General features: G+C 42.0%; 1 protein-coding gene and 1 pseudogene across 2 annotated transcripts in view; both read left to right on the top strand.

The window, feature by feature from the left end:
• The window catches only part of LOC149973044 (NLR family CARD domain-containing protein 3-like), a 572,339-nt pseudogene that overhangs the window by 101,031 nt on the left and 453,148 nt on the right, over nucleotides 1-18,160 (top strand). The gene's annotated exons all lie outside the window — the stretch shown is intronic.
• On the top strand, nucleotides 4,542-5,836 carry LOC149973054 (uncharacterized). Its single transcript, XM_090214414.1, has one exon. The coding sequence runs from the start codon at nucleotides 4,542-4,544 to the stop codon at nucleotides 5,772-5,774; it is 1,233 nt and encodes a 410-aa protein (XP_090070540.1). The 3' UTR covers nucleotides 5,775-5,836.

Below are 18,160 nucleotides of genomic sequence, written 5' to 3'. Positions count from 1 at the left end.
TCCAGACTTCAGTTAATATTATAATAGACTACATGAGGCCTACAGTCAGTGTCCAGACTTTAGTTAATATTATAATAGACTACATGATACCTACAGTCAGTGTCCAGATGTCAGTTAATATTATAATAGACTACAGTCAGTGTCCAGACTTCAGTTAATATTATAATAGACTACATGAGGCCTACTGTCAGTGTCCAGACTTCAGTTAATATTATAACAGACTACATGAGACCAACAGTCAGTCTCCACACTTCAGTTAATTTTATAATAGACTACATGAGGTGACACCTACAGTCAGTGTGTCACGACTTCTACCGAGGGTAACTCCTCTCCCTGTTCGGGCGGAGCTCGGCGCTCGGCGTCGCCGGTCTACTAGCCACTTGTAACGGTTTTCTTGATGAGAAGGAGAGTCGGACCAAAATGCGGCGTGTCTATTGCAATCCATGTTTAATGAAGTAACACACTAAACACAAACACTACCAAAACAATAAACTTAACGAAAACCGAAACAGCCTATACTTGTGTAACCTAACACAGAACAATGACATCAGGACACTAAGGACAATCACCCACAAACACACAGTGAAACCCAGGCTACCTAAATATGGTTCCCAATCAGAGACAATGACTAACACCTGCCTCTGATTGAGAACCATATCAGGCCAGACATAGAAATAGACAAACAAGACATCCAACATAGAATGCCCACCCAGTTCACGTCCTGACCAACACTAAAACAAGGAAAACACACACGAACGATGGTCAGAACGTGACACCACTACCGATCCCTTTTTCTTTTTCTGGTTGTTTTGTCTGTGTTCCTTTTCACACCTGGTTTTCAATTGCTTTGATTTCTGTGGGTATATAGGGCAGCTGTTACCTGCCGTAATTCGTGCAGGATTAGACTTGTGTGTATTGCGTTCGATGGTATTTGATGTTTGTTGTTTTTTCGCATTTACGCACGTGTATGTAAAGTGTCGGATCTGTGTTAGTTCCTCCGTGTGTTTGCACGATTATTCGAGAGCGTAGTTTTGGGATTTTTGTTCTGTGCCATTTGCATTGCTGGACTATTATTAAACACGCTCCTCAGACATCCCTGCTCTCCTGCGCCTGACTCCTACACCTCTCACCAAGACGCATGTTATCACAGAATCCTGCACCAATATAATTATGGAGTCAGCAGGAGCGGACGCACTTCCAGGGTCCGTGGAGGAGCGAGTTCAACACCACACGGCAGTGTTACACCGACTGGGGACCGCCATGGATCAGGTGATGGCGACGATGGAGAGATGGGAGAGAGGTGGCCTTCCCACACCGTTATCAGCTACACCCCAACCAGTACCACTACCCTCTCCTTCATTGCCTGAGCACAGTGGAATTCGACTTGCCCTCCCGAGGGAGTATGATGGGACGGCGGCCGGGTGCCAGGGCTTCTTACTCCAGATGGACCTATACCTGGCGACCGTTCGTCCGGCTCCTTCGGGGGGTGAGAGCGTGAACGCCCTCGTCTCCTGCCTCGCAGGTAAAGCCCTGGAGTGGGCCAACGCGGTGTGGAACGATCCTGACTCGGCGAGGGACCACTACCCAGAGTTCACCCGCCGCTTTCGGGCCGTGTTTGATCACCCACCTGAGGTTCGAGCGGCGGGTGAACGGCTGTTCCATCTGAGGCAGGAGAGGAGGAGTGCTCAGGACTTTGTTCTAAAGTTCCGGACCTTGGCCGCTGGCGCGGGATGGAACGACAGGGCCTTGATCGATCACTATAGGTGTAGTTTGCGTGAGGACGTCCGTAGGGAGCTGGCCTGTAGAGACACCACCCTGTCCTTGGACCAATTGATCGACATGTCCATTCGGTTGGACAACTTGCTGGCGACCCGCGGACATCCAGATCGGGCTCTGTCAGTTCCATCTCCCAGCTCCACCACTCCAACACCCATGGAGCTAGGAGGTGCTTCAGCGAGGGCGACCGGAGGAGGGGGCCTTTCCTGTGCCAGCTGTGGTCGCAGAGGGCACACTGCTGACCGGTGCTGGGGGGGTCCCCCCGGGAGTCGAGACGCCAGGCCGAGCACTGCCGGGACACCTCAGGTGAGTCGGCACCAGGCTCACCCAGAGCCCCCTGTTGGTCACGTGTATGTATGGATTGTTTTTCCTAAATGTTCCCCTCTTTCCCGGCATAAGGCGCTAGTAGATTCAGGCGCGGCGGGGAATTTTATTGACCGCGGTTTAGCGAACACTTTAGGGATTCCCCTTGTTCAGCTGGATAAACCCTTCCCAGTGCACGCCTTAGATAGCCGACCATTAGGGTCAGGGCTAGTCAGGGAGGCCACGGCTCCACTGGATATGGTTACGCAGGAGGGTCATGAGGAGAGAATTAGTCTCTTCCTCATTGATTCTCCTGCGTTTCCGGTGGTGTTGGGGATCCCCTGGTTGGCCCGTCACAACCCCAGGATTTCGTGGCAACAGAGGGCTCTACAGGGGTGGTCGGAGGAGTGCTCAGGCAGGTGTGTAGGAGTTTCCATCGGTGCTACAACGGTGGAGAGTCCAGACCAAGTCTCCACCGTGCACTCCCTCAGAATATGCCGATTTGGCTATCGTCTTCTGTAAAAAGAAGGCGACCCAATTACCACCTCATCGACGAGGGGATTGTGCGATAAATCTCCTGGTAGGCGCTGCACTTCCCAGGAGTCACGTGTATCCCCTGTCACAGGAGGAGACGGTGGCTATGGAGACATACATATCGGAATCTCTGGGGCAGGGGTTCATTCAGCCCTCCATCTCACCTGCCTCCTCAAGTTTATTTTTTGTGAAGAAGAAGGAGGGTGGTCTGCGTCCGTGCATTGACTATAGAGGTCTAAATTCCATCACGGTGGGGTAAAGTTACCCGCTACCTCTCATTGCCACGACGATTGAGTCATTTCACGGAGCACGGTTTTTCACAAAACTGGATCTCAGGAGTGCATATAACTTGGTGCGTATCCGGAAGGGAGATGAGTGGAAGACGGCGTTTAGTACCACATCCGGCCATTATGAGTACCTCGTCATGCCGTACGGGTTGAAGAATGCTCCAGCAGTCTTCCAATCTTTTGTGGATGAGATTCTCAGGGATCTGCACGGTCAGGGTGTGGTGGTTTACATCGATGATATTCTGGTCTATTCCGCTACACGGGCCGCGCATGTGTCTCTGGTGAGCAGGGTACTTGGGAGACTGTTGGAGCATGACCTGTACGTCAAGGCTGAGAAATGCTCGTTCTTCCAACAGGCCGTCTCCTTCCTTGGATATCGCATTTCCACATCGGGGTTGGTGATGGAGGATGACCGCATTGCAGCCGTGAGTAATTGGCCGACTCCAACCACGGTAAAGGAGGTGCAGCGGTTCTTAGGGTTTGCCAACTACTACCGGAGGTTTATCCGGGGTTTTGGGCAGGTGGCTGCGCCCATTACGTCACTGCTGAAGGGGGGGCCGACGCGTCTGGGGTGGTCGGCTGAGGCGGACAGGGCTTTTGGTCGCCTGAAGGCTCTTTTTACCTCGGCTCCCGTGCTGGCGCATCCGGACCCCTCTTTGGCATTTATAGTGGAGGTGGACGCATCCGAGGCTGGGGTTGGAGCCGTGCTCTCCCAGCGCTCGGGTGCGCCACCGAAGCTCCGCCCCTGTGCTTTCTTTTCTCAGAAGCTCAGCCCGGCGGAGCGAAACTATGACGTGGGGGATCGGGAGCTGCTAGCTATTGTCAGAGCCCTGAAGGTGTGGAGACATTGGCTTGAGGGGGCCCAGCACCCTTTCCTCATCTGGACTGACCACCGTAATCTAGAGTACATTCGGGCAGCGAGGAGACTGAACCCTCGTCAGGCAAGGTGGACCATGTTTTTCACCCGATTTAGGTTTACCATCTCCTATAGACCAGGCTCCCAGAACACTAAGGCAGACGCACTGTCCCGACTATATGATACGGAGGAGCGGGCCATTGATCCTGCGCCCATCCTCCCGGCTTCTTGTCTAGTGGCACCTGTAAGGTGGGAGGTGGACGCAGACATTGAGCGAGCATCGCGTGTTGAGCCCACTCCACCACAATGTCCAGCGGGACGGGTGTATGTTCCGCTGGAGGTTAGAGACAGGTTAATTTGGTGGGCTCACACATCCCCCTCCTCTGGTCATCCGGGGATTGGGAGGACGGTGCGATGTCTGGTGGACCACTTTAGCCAAGGACGTGAGGGTTTATGTGTCCTCCTGCTCAGTGTGCGCTCAGTGCAAGGCTCCTAGGCACCTGCCCAGAGGGAAGTTACAACCCCTTCCCGTTCCACAGCGGCCTTGGTCACACCTGTCGGTTGACTTCTTGACCGATCTGCCACCGTCACAGGGCAACACCACAATCCTGGTCGTTGTGGATCGGTTTTCTAAGTCCTGTCGTCTCCTCCCTTTGCCCGGTCTCCCTACGGCCCTACAGACGGCGGAGGCCCTGTTTACTCACGTCTTCCGGCACTACGGGGTGCCTGAGGATATTGTTTCTGATCGGGGTCCCGAGTTCACGTCCAGGGTGTGGAAGGCTTTCATGGAACGTTTGGGGGTCTCGGTCAGCCTGACCTCTGGGTTTCACCCCGAGAGTAATGGGCAGGTGGAAAGAGTGAACCAGGATGTGGGTAGGTTTCTGCGGTCGTATTGCCAGGACCGGCCAGGGGAGTGGGCGAAGTACATCCCCTGGGCGGAGATGGCCCAGAACTCACTTCCCCACTCCTCTACGAACCTGTCGCCCTTCCAATGTGTGTTGGGCTATCAGCCGGTCCTGGTACCATGGCATCAGAGCCAGACCGAGGCTCCTGCGGTGGACGATTGGGTGAAACGCTCAAGGGAAACCTGGGAGGCCGCCCATGGGTACCTTAAACGGGCCGAAGCACGGCAGAAGGACAGTGCCGACCGCCATCGCAGCGAGGCCCCGGTGTACACACCGGGGGACCGGGTCTGGCTCTCGCCCCGAAACCTGCCCCTCCACCTGCCCTGCCGGAAGCTGGGTCCGCGGTTTGTGGGGCCATTCAAAGTCCTGAGGAGAATAAACGAGGTGTGTTATAGGTTACAGCTCCCCCCGTATTACCGTATTAACCCCTCGTTTCATGTGTCTCTCCTCAGGCCGGTGGTGGCTGGTCCGCTTCAAGAAGATGAGGTGCGGGAGGTCCCTCCGCCCCCCCTGGACATCGGGGGGGCGCCGGCGTATGCAGTTCGGTCCATACTGGACTCAAGGCGTCGGGTGGTGGGTCTTCAGTACCTCGTGGACTGGGAGGGGTACGGTCCGGAGGAGAGATGCTGGGTGCCGGTGGAGGACGTACTGGATCCTCCTATGCTAAGGGAGTTTCACCGCCTCCATCCGGATCGCCCTGCGCCTCGTCCTCCGGGTTGTCCTCGAGGCCGGCGTCGTCGCGCTGCGGGAGCCGCGCGTCAGGGGGGGGGGGGGGGGGGTACTGTCACGACTTCTACTGAGGGCAACTCCTCTCACTGTTCAGGGCGGCGCTCGGCGCTCAGCGTCGCCGGTCTACTAGCCACTACCGATCCCTTTTTCTTTTTCTGGTTGTTTTGTCTGTGTTCCTTTTCACACCTGGTTTTCAATTGCTTTGATTTCTGTGGGTATATAGGGCAGCTGTTACCTGCCGTAATTCGTGCAGGATTAGACTTGTGTGTATTGCGTTCAATGGTATTTGATGTTTGTTGTTTTTTCGCATTTACGCACGTGTATGAAAAGTGTCGGAACTGTGTTAGTTCCTCCGTGTGTTTGCACGATTATTCGAGAGCGTAGTTTTGGGATTTTTGTTCTGTGCCATTTGCATTGCTGGACTATTATTAAACACGCTCCTCAGACATCCCTGCTCTCCTGCGCCTGACTCCTACACCTCTCACCAAGACGCATGTTATCACACAGTGTCCAGATGTCAGTTAATATTATAATAGACTACATGAGACCTACAGTCAGTGTCCAGATGTCAGTTAATATTATAATAGACTACATGAGGTGAGACCTACAGTCAGTGTCCAGACTTCAGTTCATATTATAATAGACTACGTGACACCTACAGTCAGTGTCCAGACTTCAGTTAATATTATAATAGACTACATGAGACCTACAGTCAGTGTCCAGACTTCAGTTAATATTATAATAGACTACATGAGACCTACAGTCAGTGTCCAGACTTCTGTTAATATTATAATAGACTACATGATACCTACAGTCAGTGTCCAGATGTCAGTTAATATTATAATAGACTACATGAGACCTACAGTCAGTGTCCAGATGTCAGTTAATATTGTACTAGACTACAGTCAGTGTCCAGACTTCAGTTAATATTATAATAGACTACATGATACCTACAGTCAGTGTCCAGACTTCAGGTAATATTATAATAGACTACATGATATCTACAGTCAGTGTCCAGACTTCAGTTAATATTTTAATAGACTACATGAGGCCTACAGTCAGTGTCCAGACTTCAGTTAATATTATAATAGACTACATGATACCTACAGTCAGTGTCCAGACGTCAGTTAATATTATAATAGACTACAGTCAGTGTCCAGACTTCAGTTAATATTATAATAGACTACAGTCAGTTTCCAGACTTCAGTTAATATTATAATAGACTACAGTCAGTGTCCAGACTTCAATTAATATTATAATAGACTACACGAGACCTACAGTCAGTGTCCAGACTTCAGTTAATATTATAATAGACTACACGAGACCTACAGTCAGTCTCCAGACTTCAGTTAATATTATAATAGACTACATGAGGCCTACAGTCAGTGTCCAGACTTCAGTTAATATTATAATAGACTACATGATACCTACAGTCAGTGTCCAGACGTCAGTTAATATTATAATAGACTACAGTCAGTGTCCAGACTTCAGTTAATATTATAATAGACTACAGTCAGTGTCCAGACTTCAGTTAATATTATAATAGACTACAGTCAGTGTCCAGACTTCAATTAATATTATAATAGACTACACGAGACCTACAGTCAGTGTCCAGACTTCAGTTAATATTATAATAGACTACATGATACCTACAGTCAGTGTCCAGACTTCAGGTAATATTATAATAGACTACATGATATCTACAGTCAGTGTCCAGACTTCAGTTAATATTTTAATAGACTACATGAGGCCTACAGTCAGTGTCCAGACTTCAGTTAATATTATAATAGACTACATGATACCTACAGTCAGTGTCCAGACGTCAGTTAATATTATAATAGACTACAGTCAGTGTCCAGACTTCAGTTAATATTATAATAGACTACAGTCAGTGTCCAGACTTCAGTTAATATTATAATAGACTACAGTCAGTGTCCAGACTTCAATTAATATTATAATAGACTACACGAGACCTACAGTCAGTGTCCAGACTTCAGTTAATATTATAATAGACTACACGAGACCTACAGTCAGTCTCCAGACTTCAGTTAATATTATAATAGACTACATGAGGCCTACAGTCAGTGTCCAGACTTCAGTTAATATTATAATAGACTACATGATACCTACAGTCAGTGTCCAGACGTCAGTTAATATTATAATAGACTACAGTCAGTGTCCAGACTTCAGTTAATATTATAATAGACTACAGTCAGTGTCCAGACTTCAGTTAATATTATAATAGACTACAGTCAGTGTCCAGACTTCAATTAATATTATAATAGACTACACGAGACCTACAGTCAGTGTCCAGACTTCAGTTAATATTATAATAGACTACATGAGACCAACAGTCAGTGTCCAGACTTCAGTTAATATTATAATAGACTACATGAGACCAACAGTCAGTCTCCACACTTCAGTTAATTTTATAATAGACTACATGAGGTGACACCTACAGTCAGTGTCCAGATGTCAGTTAATATTATAATAGACTACATGAGACCTACAGTCAGTGTCCAGATGTCAGTTAATATTATAATAGACTACATGAGACCTACAGTCAGTGTCCAGACTTCAGTTAATATTATAATAGACTACGTGAGACCTACAGTCAGTGTCCAGACTTCAGTTAATATTATAATAGACTACATGAGACCTACAGTCAGTGTCCAGACTTCAGTTAATATTATAATAGACATGAGGTGAGACCTACAGTCAGTGTCCAGACTTCAGGTAATTTTATAATAGACTACATGAGGCCTACAGTCAGTGTCCAGACTTCAGTTAATATTATAATAGACTACAGTCAGTGTCCAGACTTCAGTTAATATTATAATAGACTACATGATACCTACAGTCAGTGTCCAGACTTCAGTTAATATTATAATAGACTACATGAGATCTACAGTCAGTGTCCAGACTTCAGTTAATATTATAATAGACTACAGTCAGTGTACAGACTTCAGTTAATATTATAATAGACTACAGTCAGTGCCCAGACTTCAGTTAATATTATAATAGACTACAGTCAGTGTCCAGACTTCAGTTAATATTATAATAGACTACATGAGACCTACAGTCAGTGTCCAGACTTCAGCTAACATTATAATAGACTACATGAGACGTACAGTCAGTGTCCATACTTCAGTTAATATTACAATAGACTACAGTCAGTGTCCAGACTTCAGTTAATATTATAATAGACTACATGAGACCTACAGTCAGTGTCCATACTTCAGTTAATATAATAATAGACTACAGTCAGTGTCCAGACTTCAGTTAATATTATAATAGACTACATGAGGCCTACAGTCAGTGTCCAGACTTCAGTTAATATTATAATGGACTACATGAGACCTACAGTCAGTTTCCAGACTTCAGTTAATATTATAATAGATTACAGTCAGTGTCCTGACTTCAGTTAATATTATAATAGAATACATGAGGCCTACAGTCAGTGTCCAGAATTCAGTTAATATTATAATAGACTCCATGAGGTGAGACCTACAGTCAGTGTCCAGACTTCAGTTAATATTATAATAGACTACAGTCAGTGTCCAGACTTCAGTTAATATTATAATAGACTACATGAGACCTACAGTCAGTGTCCATACTTCAGTTAATATTATAATAGACTACAGTCAGTGTCCAGACTTCAGTTAATATTATAATAGACTACATGAGACCTACAGTCAGTGTCCATACTTCAGTTAATATTATAATAGATTACAGTCAGTGTCCAGACTTCAGTTAATATTATAATAGACTACATGATACATACAGTCAGTGTCCAGACGTCAGTTAATATTATAATAAACTACAGTCAGTGTCCAGACTTCAGTTAATAATATAATAGACTACATGAGAAGTACAGTCAGTGGCCAGACTTCAGTTAATATTATACTAAACTACAGTCAGTGTCCAGACTTCAGTTAATATTATAATAGACTATATGTTGTGAGACCTACAGTCAGTGTCCAGACTTCAGTTAATATTATAAAAGACTACAGTCAGTGTCCAGACTTCAGTTAATATTATAATAGACTACATGAGGCCTACAGTCAGTGTCCAGACTTTAGTTAATATTATAATAGACTACATGATACCTACAGTCAGTGTCCAGATGTCAGTTAATATTATAATAGACTACAGTCAGTGTCCAGACTTCAGTTAATATTATAATAGACTACATGAGACCTACAGTCAGTGTCCAGACTTCAGTTAATATTATAATAGACTACATGATACCTACAGTCAATGTCCAGATGTCAGTTAATATTATAATAGACTACATGAGACCTACAGTCAGTTTCCAGATGTCAGTTAATATTATACTAGACTACAGTCAGTGTCCAGACTTCAGTTAATATTATAATAGACTACATGATACCTACAGTCAGTGTCCAGACTTCAGTTAATATTATAATAGACTACATGATACCTACAGTCAGTGTCCAGATGTCAGTTAATATTATAATAGACTACATGATACCTACAGTCAGTGTCCAGACTTCAGTTAATATTATAATAGACTACATGAGATCTACAGTCAGTGTCCAGACTTCAGTTAATATTATAATAGACTACATGATACATACAGTCAGTGTCCAGACGTCAGTTAATATTATAATAAACTACAGTCAGTGTCCAGACTTCAGTTAATAATATAATAGACTACATGAGAAGTACAGTCAGTGGCCAGACTTCAGTTAATATTATACTAAACTACAGTCAGTGTCCAGACTTCAGTTAATATTATAATAGACTATATGTTGTGAGACCTACAGTCAGTGTCCAGACTTCAGTTAATATTATAAAAGACTACAGTCAGTGTCCAGACTTCAGTTAATATTATAATAGACTACATGAGGCCTACAGTCAGTGTCCAGACTTTAGTTAATATTATAATAGACTACATGATACCTACAGTCAGTGTCCAGATGTCAGTTAATATTATAATAGACTACAGTCAGTGTCCAGACTTCAGTTAATATTTTAATAGACTACATGAGGCCTACAGTCAGTGTCCAGACTTCAGTTAATATTATAATAGACTACATGAGGCCTACAGTCAGTGTCCAGACTTCAGTTAATATTATAATAGACTACATGATACCTACAGTCAGTGTCCAGACGTCAGTTAATATTATAATAGACTACAGTCAGTGTCCAGACTTCAGTTAATATTATAATAGACTACAGTCAGTGTCCAGACTTCAGTTAATATTATAATAGACTACAGTCAGTGTCCAGACTTCAATTAATAGTATAATAGACTACACGAGACCTACAGTCAGTGTCCAGACTTCAGTTAATATTATAATAGACTACACGAGACCTACAGTCAGTGTCCAGACTTCAGTTAATATTATAATAGACTACATGAGGCCTACAGTCAGTGTCCAGACTTCAGTTAATATTATAATAGACTACATGATACCTACAGTCAGTGTCCAGACGTCAGTTAATATTATAATAGACTACAGTCAGTGTCCAGACTTCAGTTAATATTATAATAGACTACATGAGACCTACAGTCAGTGTCCAGACCTCAGTTAATATTATAATAGACTACATGATACCTACAGTCAGTGTCCAGATGTCAGTTAATATTATAATAGACTACATGAGACCTACAGTCTGTGTCCAGATGTTAGTTAATATTATACTAGACTACTGTCAGTGTCCAGACTTCAGTTAATATTATAATAGACTACATGATACCTACAGTCAGTGTCCAGACTTCAGTTAATATTATAATAGACTACATGAGATCTACAGTCAGTGTCCAGACTTCAGTTAATATTATAATAGACTACATGATACCTACAGTCAGTGTCCAGACGTCAGTTAGTATTATAATAGACTACAGTCAGTGTCCAGACTTCAGTTAATATTATAATAGACTACAGTCAGTGTCCAGACTTCAGTTAATATTATAATAGACTACTTGAGGCCTACAGTCAGTGTCCAGACTTCAGTTAATATTATAATAGACTACAGTCAGTGTCCAGACTTCAGTTAATATTATAATAGACTACATGAGACCTACAGTCAGTGTCCATACTTCAGTTAATATTATAATAGACTACAGTCAGTGTCCAGACTTCAGTTATTATTATGATAGACTACATGAGGCCTACAGTCAGTGTCCAGACTTCAGCTAATATTATAATATACTACATGAGGCCTACAGTCAGTGTCCAGACTTCAGCTAATATTATAATAGACTACATGAGGTCTACAGTCAGTGTCCAGACTTCAGTTAATATTATAATAGACTACATGAGACCTACAGTCAGTTTCCAGACTTCAGTTAATATTATAATAGATTACAGTCAGTGTCCTGACTTCAGTTAATATTATAATAGACTACATGAGGCCTACAGTCAGTGTCCAGACTTCAGTTAATATTATAATAGACTCCATGAGGTGAGACCTACAGTCAGTGTCCAGACTTCAGTTAATATTATAATAGACTACAGTCAGTGTCCAGACTTCAGTTAATATTATAATAGACTACATGAGACCTACAGTCAGTGTCCATACTTCAGTTAATATTATAATAGACTACAGTCAGTGTCCAGACTTCAGTTAATATTATAATAGACTACATGAGACCTACAGTCAGTGTCCATACTTCAGTTAATATTATAATAGATTACAGTCAGTGTCCAGACTTCAGTTAATATTATAATAGACTACATGATACATACAGTCAGTGTCCAGACGTCAGTTAATATTATAATAAACTACAGTCAGTGTCCAGACTTCAGTTAATAATATAATAGACTACATGAGAAGTACAGTCAGTGGCCAGACTTCAGTTAATATTATACTAAACTACAGTCAGTGTCCAGACTTCAGTTAATATTATAATAGACTATATGTTGTGAGACCTACAGTCAGTGTCCAGACTTCAGTTAATATTATAAAAGACTACAGTCAGTGTCCAGACTTCAGTTAATATTATAATAGACTACATGAGGCCTACAGTCAGTGTCCAGACTTTAGTTAATATTATAATAGACTACATGATACCTACAGTCAGTGTCCAGATGTCAGTTAATATTATAATAGACTACATGAGACCTACAGTCAGTGTCCAGACTTCAGTTAATATTATAAGAGACTACATGATACCTACAGTCAATGTCCAGATGTCAGTTAATATTATAATAGACTACATGAGACCTACAGTCAGTTTCCAGATGTCAGTTAATATTATACTAGACTACAGTCAGTGTCCAGACTTCAGTTAATATTATAATAGACTACATGATACCTACAGTCAGTGTCCAGACTTCAGTTAATATTATAATAGACTACATGATACCTACAGTCAGTGTCCAGATGTCAGTTAATATTATAATAGACTACATGATACCTACAGTCAGTGTCCAGACTTCAGTTAATATTATAATAGACTACATGAGATCTACAGTCAGTGTCCAGACTTCAGTTAATATTATAATAGACTACATGATACATACAGTCAGTGTCCAGACGTCAGTTAATATTATAATAAACTACAGTCAGTGTCCAGACTTCAGTTAATAATATAATAGACTACATGAGAAGTACAGTCAGTGGCCAGACTTCAGTTAATATTATACAAAACTACAGTCAGTGTCCAGACTTCAGTTAATATTATAATAGACTATATGTTGTGAGACCTACAGTCAGTGTCCAGACTTCAGTTAATATTATAAAAGACTACAGTCAGTGTCCAGACTTCAGTTAATATTATAATAGACTACATGAGGCCTACAGTCAGTGTCCAGACTTTAGTTAATATTATAATAGACTACATGATACCTACAGTCAGTGTCCAGATGTCAGTTAATATTATAATAGACTACAGTCAGTGTCCAGACTTCAGTTAATATTATAATAGACTACATGAGGCCTACAGTCAGTGTCCAGACTTCAGTTAATATTATAATAGACTACATGAGGCCTACAGTCAGTGTCCAGACTTCAGTTAATATTATAATAGACTACATGATACCTACAGTCAGTGTCCAGACGTCAGTTAATATTATAATAGACTACAGTCAGTGTCCAGACTTCAGTTAATATTATAATAGACTACAGTCAGTGTCCAGACTTCAGTTAATATTATAATAGACTACAGTCAGTGTCCAGACTTCAATTAATAGTATAATAGACTACACGAGACCTACAGTCAGTGTCCAGACTTCAGTTAATATTATAATAGACTACACGAGACCTACAGTCAGTGTCCAGACTTCAGTTAATATTATAATAGACTACATGAGGCCTACAGTCAGTGTCCAGACTTCAGTTAATATTATAATAGACTACATGATACCTACAGTCAGTGTCCAGACGTCAGTTAATATTATAATAGACTACAGTCAGTGTCCAGACTTCAGTTAATATTATAATAGACTACATGAGACCTACAGTCAGTGTCCAGACCTCAGTTAATATTATAATAGACTACATGATACCTACAGTCAGTGTCCAGATGTCAGTTAATATTATAATAGACTACATGAGACCTACAGTCTGTGTCCAGATGTTAGTTAATATTATACTAGACTACAGTCAGTGTCCAGACTTCAGTTAACATTATAATAGACTACATGATACCTACAGTCAGTGTCCAGACTTCAGTTAATATTATAATAGACTACATGAGATCTACAGTCAGTGTCCAGACTTCAGTTAATATTATAATAGACTACATGATACCTACAGTCAGTGCCCAGACGTCAGTTAATATTATAATAGACTACAGTCAGTGTCCAGACTTCAGTTAATATTATAATAGACTACAGTCAGTGTCCAGACTTCAGTTAATATTATAATAGACTACTTGAGGCCTACAGTCAGTGTCCAGACTTCAGTTAATATTATAATAGACTACAGTCAGTGTCCAGACTTCAGTTAATATTATAATAGACTACATGAGACCTACAGTCAGTGTCCATACTTCAGTTAATATTATAATAGACTACAGTCAGTGTCCAGACTTCAGTTATTATTATGATAGACTACATGAGGCCTACAGTCAGTGTCCAGACTTCAGCTAATATTATAATATACTACATGAGGCCTACAGTCAGTGTCCAGACTTCAGCTAATATTATAATAGACTACATGAGGTCTACAGTCAGTGTCCAGACTTCAGTTAATATTATAATAGACTACATGAGACCTACAGTCAGTTTCCAGACTTCAGTTAATATTATAATAGATTACAGTCAGTGTCCTGACTTCAGTTAATATTATAATAGACTACATGAGGCCTACAGTCAGTGTCCAGACTTCAGTTAATATTATAATAGACTCCATGAGGTGAGACCTACAGTCAGTGTCCAGACTTCAGTTAATATTATAATAGACTCCATGAGGTATACAGTCCGTGTCCAGGCTTCAGTTGATATTATATTATTCTACATGAGACCTACAGTCAAATAAAATCAAACACAAGTTTATTTGTCACGTGCGCCGAATACAGGTTTAGATCAAACAGTGAAATGCTTACATGCTCTAACCAATAGTGCAAAAAAAAAGATATGTGTATGTGTGTGTGTGTGTGTGTGTAGGTAAGTAATTAAATAAAACAACAGTAAAAAGACATTTGAAAATAAGAGTAGCAAGGCTACATACAGACACCGGTTAGTCAGGCTTATTGAGGTAGTATGTACATGTAGATATGGTTAAAGTGACTATGCATATATGATAAACAGAGAGTAGCAGTAGCGTAAAAAAGAGGGGTCGGCGGGTGATGGGACACAATGCAGATAGCCCAGTTAGCCAATGTGCGGCAGCACTGGTTGGTCGGGCCAATTGAGGTAGTATGTACATGAATGTATAGTTGAAGTGACTATGCATATAAGATTAACAGAGAGTAGCAGCGTGTCGTGGCCGAAACAGAATTCTTTAGGTAACATTTATAAATAAGATGTTTTATTCATTTTCATAAGCATGTTTATGTGGATAAAGTTACTTGGGCCAAGAGAGGGGAGAGGTCGGGTTAGTCTTATCTGTGAATGTGTCTGTAAACTATTCCTAAACCACGTGTAGAGATGGTGAGATTAATGGGGAACCAGTTAGGTGGCTCCACAATGTCTGTGTGTCAGTCACATCTCTCTGTGATCTTGTCTAGGAGGGGGTGTATTTGATATATGCCATTGGTTGAGGTAATGTTTTTGGTTCTAAGTGGTACCAAGAACGAGATACGAACTTAGTTTAGGAGACCAAACTGAACGATAATTTATAGTCAATGCTGTCTGGCTATGTGTGTCTTTGCTATAAAGGATCTCAGTTGCCAATATGTAATCACTCTCAGAGAATTCATTTATAGACACTGAATTGATCTGAGAGTCAAACAGGGCTATGGTGAAGCTCTCTGACCTCCTCCCTATAGTCTGTCTCGTCATTGTCGGTGATCAACAGGCCTACCACTGTTGTGTCATCAGCAAACTTAATGATGGTGTTGGAGTCGTGCCTGGCCATGCAGTCGTGGGTGAACAGGGAGTACAGATGGGGACTGAGCACGCACCCCTGGGGAGCTCCAGTTTTGAGCATCAGCGTGGCAGATGTGTTGCTACCTACCCTCACCACCTGCAGAGGGAGGTGTTTAGTCCCAGGTTCCTTAGCTTAGTGATGAGCTTAGAGGGTACTATGGTGTTGAACCGTGAGCTGTAGTCAATGAATAGCATTCTCACATAGGTGTTCCTTTTGTCCAGGTGGGAAAGGGTAGTGTGGAGTGCAATAGAGATTGCATCATCTATGGATCTGTTTGGGCGGTATGCAAATTGGAGTGGGTCTAGGGTTTCTGGGATAATGGTGTTGATGTGAGCCATTACCAGCCTTTCAAATCACTTCATGGGTAAGGACGTGAGTGCTACGGGTCTGTAGTCATTCAGGCCTTCGTGTTCTTGGGTACAGGGACTATGGTGGTCTGCTTGAACCATGTTGGTATTACAGACTCAATCAGGGACATGTTGAAAATGTCAGTGAAAACACCTGCCAGTTGGTCAGCACATGCCCGGAGCACATGTTCTGGTAATCCGTCTGGCCCCGCAGCCTTGTGTATGTAAGGTCTACCTGTTGTATTCAGCGCATGTGACTAATAACATTTGATTTGTAATTTATAGATTGGCAGGTAAGGGTGCTCTCGAGCGGCTACCATGTTGTGCTGATGACATGTTGTGTTGCTACCATTGTTAGGAATTTTATGAATAATGACTAAACAATATTTACGTTTAAATAGAACTATAATTAATTAAACTCTACCCTGTTTTACAATATCTGATTAATAATGTTAGTTCATAAGAAAGAGGTTATGTAGCAGGGATAAGGGGTAATTGGAAATGATAACCTTTGTGGAAGGAGGAATGTGTGTGTGTCTAAAGTAAGCAAAGAGGATCATTAACCTATGTTTGAACCGACTCAGCTATAACTCTGTGGTGGTTACATAAGACAGCGAGAGCCCCTCCAGGTTTTCCGTATCTGAAACTGTCTGCTAAGTGGTAATAAACTATGGTGAGACTTCAGGAGTTAATCCAGGTATAGTGTGTCAGGTATGTGCGCTAGTGAGTTGGAATTAACTTTTGAACCTGCTTTGTCCTGGTCGAGAGGGGGAGATACATTTTATAACCTATAACGTCATATTTTATATATATACTGTTGTACAGGGTTCTATGAGCAGCGCTCTCGAGAATAAATGCTATTGGCTCATTTTGGTAGACTGGTCTCTCTGTCTATTTAATGCAAATAACGATCTTAAAAATTCTTAACAACAGACAGAGTGATTTTAATTTAATTGGTTAATGAACACATTTAGGAATTGTAAAATTCCTTTGACACATTCTCAGAACATACTGCACTTGTTTTATACTATTTTAGATGGATCCTCTGTTTATCATCTTGTTTATACTGTTTTAGATGGATCCTCTGTTTATCATCTTGTTTTATACTGTTTTAGATGGATCCTCTGTTTATCATCTTGTTTTATACTGTTTTAGATGGATCCTCTGTTTATCATCTTGTTTTATACTGTTTTAGATGGATCCTCTGTTTATCATCTTGTTTTATACTGTTTTAGATGGATCCTCTGTTTATCATCTTGTTTTATACTGTTTTAGATGGATCCTCTGTTTATCATCTTGTTTTATACTGTTTTAGATGGATCCTCTGTTTATCATCTTGTTTTATACTGTTTTAGAAGGATCCTCTGTTTATCATCTTGTTTTATACTGTTTTAGATGTGTCCTCTGTTTAAACATTTAAACTCTTACAATAACACTGTTAAGGAAACTGTAATACTCTATGGTTGTGGACACGCGAGTGAGACCAATACCATCATCGCCACTGTTGTTGTTCCCACCACAACGTGATCCCAGAACCCAGGTACATGAGGGATGCTGACATATCTGTAGGTCACCTCTTCTGGCATTGCTTAGTTTATCCAGTACCTGAAGGACATGGTGTCATTCACTGTGATGAGATGGTTGAACGCTGCGTGGGAAGAGAACAATGTCAGTCCAGCTACATTATCAGGGCTAGTCATAGTAGTATAACATAGACAGAGAGATATACAGTGCCTTGCGAAAGTATTCGGCCCCCTTGAACTTTGCAACCTTTTGCCACATTTCAGGCTTCAAACATAAAGATATAAAACTGTATTTCTTTGTGAAGAATCAAAAACAAGTGGGACACAATCATGAAGTGGAACGAAATTTATTGGATATTTAAAACTTTTTTAACAAATCAAAAACTGAAAAATT

Source organism: Oncorhynchus mykiss, chromosome 21, assembly GCF_057628025.1.
Source record: "Oncorhynchus mykiss isolate SJ-2025 chromosome 21, ASM5762802v1, whole genome shotgun sequence".
Lineage (NCBI taxonomy): Eukaryota > Metazoa > Chordata > Actinopteri > Salmoniformes > Salmonidae > Oncorhynchus > Oncorhynchus mykiss.
Note: the sequence above shows the minus strand (reverse complement) of the source record. Positions and strands in the feature narration are given on the sequence as shown.